The 6,331-nt window shown below is 31.4% G+C and overlaps 1 protein-coding gene across 1 annotated transcript; it reads right to left on the bottom strand.

Annotated features, from left to right (window-relative positions):
• Positions 1–1,521: 1,521 nt before the first annotated feature.
• On the bottom strand, positions 1,522–2,748 carry LOC105766619 (transcription repressor OFP6). The gene has a single exon (XM_012586135.2). It carries the CDS (start codon positions 2,567–2,569, stop codon positions 1,958–1,960), a length of 612 nt encoding a protein of 203 aa, XP_012441589.1. The 5' UTR covers positions 2,570–2,748; the 3' UTR covers positions 1,522–1,957.
• Between the last annotated feature and the right edge of the window lie 3,583 nt (positions 2,749–6,331).

Raw genomic sequence — 6,331 nt, forward strand, 5'->3', positions numbered from 1 at the left:
AGTTATTTATGATATAATTATGAGATACTGAGAAGAAAGAAGCAACCATCTTTGTCAATTGCCATTGCACACAACTGTTCCCCACTTATGACTCAAGTCAACTATCTTGAGATTTAACTTTCATTTACTAAAAAATTATAAATTATTAAATTATTTAAATATTTTTATTTAAATTAATAGGCGGTTAACTTTTTTTTATTTAGAGTTTAATCTATGAGTTTAATCTATGAGTTTCGAGTAATGATTCGATGATTAATATGTTGGAACAATACCTATTGATGAGTACAACATATCTCAAATGTAAGTTGACCTAATGGTCGGTACTAGAGATCGGAGAAAAAAGTTACTTGAATTTTAGTTAATAGATTGTGACGTTCAAAAATATTTCATGAAAAGAAAAAACTAAACTATAGAAGAGTAGAGGAAGTTTACCCTTTCAATTGGTGTCGGAGGTGAGAGACGAAAAGGTCATACCACGAAGATTTTAACTACCACATAACTTAAATGAAAACATTTAAATAATTTAGTGACCATTTTGTAACATTTTAAAGTTGAGTGATCAAAATGTAAACTTACTAATAGTTCAATGAGCTTAAATGTAGTTTGCCCTTATTTTTTTTTCTTTTGAACTCTTAATACAATTATTTACCTATTTTTAATCTACATTTTATGAAAACTATTAAATATGTTAGGCTGAGTTGATTTCACTGGTTAAGAGGTTTCGATTTAGTTGTAAAATTTTTAAAAAGAAAGTTTTATATATTGAGTAATAAATTATTTTGAAGGTATTTATGTTTTTTTATATTTGGATAAATTTAAAATATATATTTTATATTATTATAAAATAAAACTTTTCTTTTATATAAAACAAAAATATTAATTTTAATATATTTTGATAATTCTAAAAATTACATGAAATTTAAACAAAATAAAAAAATTCAAACATGACTGATCATGATTGTGCGAATTGTATGAGATGGGTTTTGGACTCTTGGTTAAGTTATGAAATGCTGCTTATTATTATTATTTTATTTGTTAATAACGAATAAAAGTGGAGCGTTAAATTCAATAACAACAGGGATTACTGTGTTGGAAAATGTAAAAAGCCTGCCATGAAAATTACTCCGATTAAAAGCAGCATTGAATAGAAGCAGCTGTATTTCAGCATTTGCAAAAACGACACTAATTATTACTGCTCTTCAAATCCCAATGCCAGCGTACAAATTATATTAATTAAATATAACATAATACATGAATGCTACTCTCATGCAGTCCATATACCATCAGGTCACCACCGAATCCTTCTGCCTTGACTTGCTTATTATCCATTAACCTGCCCTTTCTCAAAAATAGTTTACTACCAATAAAAACATGCCATGTATCTTCTTCCAAAAGAGGATAAATGGTGAGTGAGTTGCTGACCACCAAATGCCCCCAAAATCTCTTCTACTTTTGGGCCTAATAAGTTTCATAATTGATGCTAAAATGGTATCTAAGCTCACTCTTCATGTACCATCGAGATTACTTCACTATCATTTATATATTTAGCAATTTGTCAGAAGTAAATAATAGAACAGTCTTCCATTTCCAAAGCTCAAATATTAACTTCTACATGTATATGACCCACAATACTATTTTAGTGGGTCTTTTACGCATTCTACTTCTCTTTCTCTACCTTTAATGTTGGGAGACGCGATATTAATGAAGAGTAAGTTAAAAAGTGCCATAAACACACTTGTTAAAAAGATTTTATTTAAAGAAATATTTCCAAGCCTTCACATTCACAACTTACTATTGCATTAAACTCGAAAATATTTCTTTAAATACTACCTTAACAAGCGTTTAAAAGCAATAGTCAGACATTTAACTAATTTATTATTAACCTATTGCACTGTACTTGAAGCTAAGGAAAAAAAAAAAAAAAGAGAGACCATAGATAACGTAGCAACAGCGGCACCTAGAAGTCACGTGGCCTGAACCCAAAATGCAGCTCTGGGGAAGCACCGGCGCCGCCACCACCAGGCTTGACGTTGAAAACCCCGTTCCAGATCTCCGTGAAAGCTCTAATAATAATCCCATGGTAATAAGGCGAATTCAGCTGCAAGAAACAGTTGAGAAGCTCTCTCAAATCATCTTTCGAATATATCTCTTTCTCCAGTATCATTTGCAACATGGAGTGCCTGAAGTCCAAATAAGGGTCGTCGGAGTCTTTCTCCACCGCTAGACTCTCCCCTCCGACACGACCAAAACCTCGTACAGTCGACATTGAACCCTTAGTGTCGTGGTCTGTGTCATCGGTGTCCATGTCCCAGCAGCGAGGAGTGTCAGTGCTGGGAGAAAAAGAGGTGGCGGTTTCCGAGAAATAATAATGGGTGGCTGCTTTCTTGGAAGAGCTCGAAGAAGAAGAGGTGTAAAGAGATTGGAAATTAGATTTGGGTTTGGGTTTGGATTTGGATTTGGATTTGGGTTTGGGGTTGAAAAAGCTAGCGAGCTTGGATCTCTTGCAGCTGCTGCAGCCTATGCTGACTGAAACGGTGTTAAGGATCAGCTTTTTTTTGTCGCTTAACATTGCAGCAGAGATGAAGGAAAAATGAGAAGCTTTTTTACTGTTTAGAGTTGGGGTTTAAGGTTGAAGAGATAAAACAGAAAGAGAGGCGGAAGGGAAGAAAGAGATTAGTGTAAAAAGGGTGGTTTTGGAGTTGGGATGAGGCGTCGGTCTGACTCACACTGAAGCATTGGACTCTACAACTATGGAGATTTTTGCCTATAAATCCTGCATGTGAGCAAGGAGGGTCCATGGCTGATACCCTCACTGCTCTGTGACTTTCACTTCTCCAACACTTTAATCACTACCGTCCAATTTTACTATGTCTTTTTAATGCCTTCGATTTTGTTGCATTTTTAATTACAGAAACTGACATGACAGCAAGAATGATCTATAGGGATCGGACTTTTCTGTATATAACTATTTGATATTATTTCTTTAATTAGATTTTTTAAGCTGATGGTACCTTAAAATGTGGTTTCTTTTTTTAATATACTGTCATGAATAATTCTTCAAGTTTATCCCAAATTTTAATCTGGTTCCATGTATTTTAAAATGGGACAAAATTATTCTGCCTCGGTACTCCCTAATTGTGCTTCACCAATGATTGTATAAACTTCATATTGAACACCATTTATGTTAAGTATTTTTGCAGCCTTATATTTTTCTATTTTACATGGTTAATTTGTAGAATAGCACGACCAAATGAAAAAAAAAAATCCTTTTTTTTAAAAAATTTATAGAAATGGACCAAAATTTTTACAAATGACGGGAAAGGTCTATTTTTACAAAAACGCGCTGAGCTGGTGTCATTTTCAAGGGATATGCAGACAAACGCATCCAGCTTAGCACTTTTTTTCTGCTATTAGGTAAAGCGCGCTAACGTGAAAACATTTTTCTAAAAAGCGTTTACGTGGGCGCACTTTTGCCCGTGTTTTCTCAGTTATGGTTTTGTTTTAATTTTTAATTATTTAAGGTTAGGGTTTTAATTTTAATGGTAGGGTTTATGGTTTTTATTTTTTAAAATGTTTAGGTTTATGGTTTAAGATTTAGGGTTTAGGGGGTCTGAAAAAATAATTTGTATAGGATGGATTCTGAAAAATAGTTTTGAGGGGTTGGGTTCTAAAGAAATAGTTTTGACGAGATGGATTGAGGTTTGTATAGGAAAAACGCTTCAAGTAAGATGCATTGTTAACAAAAGTACTGAAAATGCTTCTAATTGGATGCCTTTTTCAATATTGCTGCTTTTAAAAAAATAAATTTGATGAGTGGTTTTAAAAACATATCTCGAGCTTCCCAGAATAAGGTTTGTAAAAATGGCCCGAATAGTGGGGATTGAGGTTTCTAAAGGAAAAACACTTCAAGCAGGATACACTGTCAGCAAAAGTACAAAAAACGTTTCCAGCTAGACGCACTTTTCAATACTGCTTCTAATAGCGTGTCCTGCTTTGAGCATTTTTCCTCTACAAATTTCAACCCTTACTATCCAGGGCATTTTACAGAAATGAGTGAGATGCATTCCCTTAGGCTATAAATGACCCATATTTCAACCTCTGACGGCATAAGTTGGAGCAATAGAAATTGAATAAGTTCAGAAGAATAGAAGCTACGGTTGAAGGTATAAGTTGATTTTTTGTGTTAATATTTATATGAAGTGTCGAAACCATTTTTTTGAAAAAACAGGAGTCGACTTTGAAAACAAAAATGGAGTCGCCACCAATCGAAACGCCCAAAATTGGTACCTAGTTGATTAATGGATGTCTTGTAATCGAATAATGAAAATCCAAGATTTTTTAAAAAATGATTCCTCTTTTATTAATACCATATATTTTTAAAGAAAAAAACGTTTGGATAAATTTGAATGAGTGTAAAAGGCTTTCTCACCTCAAGGCAACAAAATGCCGCACCCCGTAAGCTAGGATGCAACATTTGAATTCTCAAGAATAAGCTAACCCTTAAAAACCTTATTGAAATCCAGCGATTTTGAAAAATAAGAAATGTTTAGCCGTTTTAGTTCAACAAGAAAATCAAATCCTCGTAAGTTAGAGTACGATTCCTCGAAGTTCCAAAGACAACATATAGCTTGCTTTTAATTTTATTAAAAACATATATTTTTGAAAACAAAAAGGACATTTCGAATTAACAAGAAAATCGAGACCTCGTAAGTTAGGGTATGATTTCTTGAAACTTCGAAACGCATTATAAAGCCGACTCAAAAACGTATTTAGTTGATTAACCTGACATAAAGAAAAAAGAAAATTAATAATGATCACATACATTGGAATTTGGCTCACGATACGATAACAAGAAATAAGAGCGTAATTGTATGCATGGCATAATAATACATATCAAGAATATAAAATAATATCTAAATGCAAAAGAGCAAATTAAGGTATACATATATATAACAATTGCCTCACATCATATATTATGCTAACATTCAAAGACCAATGCATTAAAAGTCAATCAAAGCACTAAACAAACTAATACACATGAATTTATACCACTTTTAGAATAACTTAAGAAATATGAAAGAAGGAAAATTATAATTAAATAAATTTAAAATAAATAATATATATATGAAATTTTGAAATAAATAAAAATATAATTAAAAATAAATACCACATAAAATAATAGTATCCAAATTAATTTTAAAATAAATATTATAATAGAAGAAAATAATGTACATCTATTAATTTAAATAAGTAATACTTATAGAATAAAAGAAAAATTCAAAGTAGATAATAATATATAATAATACATAAAAAACGAAATAGGGAAAATATAATGAAGTAGGTTTTTTTAAATGGAATAAATTATATATGTATTAAAATAAGTGGAAAAATACAATAATATGAAATCAATAACATATATATAAAGTAAACATAATTTAATATAAATTATATATGCATATGTATATAAAATAATATTATATTATAAAAATTTAAACAATACTAATAATGGTATATCATGGTTTAAAAAGAAGTAATAATATATGAAATTTTAGAAGAAACTTAAAACAAATAATGTATAGAATGAAATATTGTATAGAAAAAAGAGGTAAATATATAAACAAATACCATACTACTACTACTACTACTACTACTAATAATAATAATAGCAATAATAAACATGATATCAAATCAGTTAAGTACTTTTCTAAAAAAACACGTATACAAAAAGGATTAAATTAGTCCTAAAGTAAATGTTTGGGGCAAATTTGAAAATAAATAAAATAAAAAAGAACCGATTTGAAATTTGTTTGAAATTGAAGGGACTAATGTAGCAATTAAGCGCACCAGTCTAGGAAACCAGGTCAGGTCATTGAAAACAACGTCGTTTTTTAAAACATTTTAAAACTAAAAAAAAACCTAAATTTAAAGGTTTTCATTCAAAATTGCAGAAGAAGGGAGAACGCCGCCTCCAGTTTCCCCTCTTTGTCCGCTTCATCTTCGAGACCTCTACCCATTCAACTCTGTTTTCCACAGTGGAAAAGAGGGCGTCGGTGCTTCGCGATGGTAAGTTCTTCCCCTTTCTCTTCTTTTCAAATCTACTGTAATTCCTTTTTTTATTGATTTTTCCAACCCCTTTTACAAATTGAAATCGGCCTTTTATAGTCAAGATGTACAAAAGAAAATCATCATAAAAACTACCTATTATGTTATTTTTGTGTCTACTGTCGTTTGGATCCATTTTTTTCGCAAGTACAGAGGTCGTGGAAGAGGCGTACGTGCACGGAGGCCTGGTTTCCTACTGCGGCATGAACGGAAGACTGCTGTTGGGCGT

The sequence above is a fragment of the Gossypium raimondii genome, chromosome 4 (genome assembly GCF_025698545.1).
Source record: "Gossypium raimondii isolate GPD5lz chromosome 4, ASM2569854v1, whole genome shotgun sequence".
NCBI lineage: Eukaryota > Viridiplantae > Streptophyta > Magnoliopsida > Malvales > Malvaceae > Gossypium > Gossypium raimondii.

Excerpts from the sequence above, each read along its gene's own strand:
- LOC105766619 (XM_012586135.2), bottom strand. The coding sequence starts at position 2,569 with ATGTTAAGCGACAAAAAAAAGCTGATCCTTAACACCGTTTCAGTCAGC.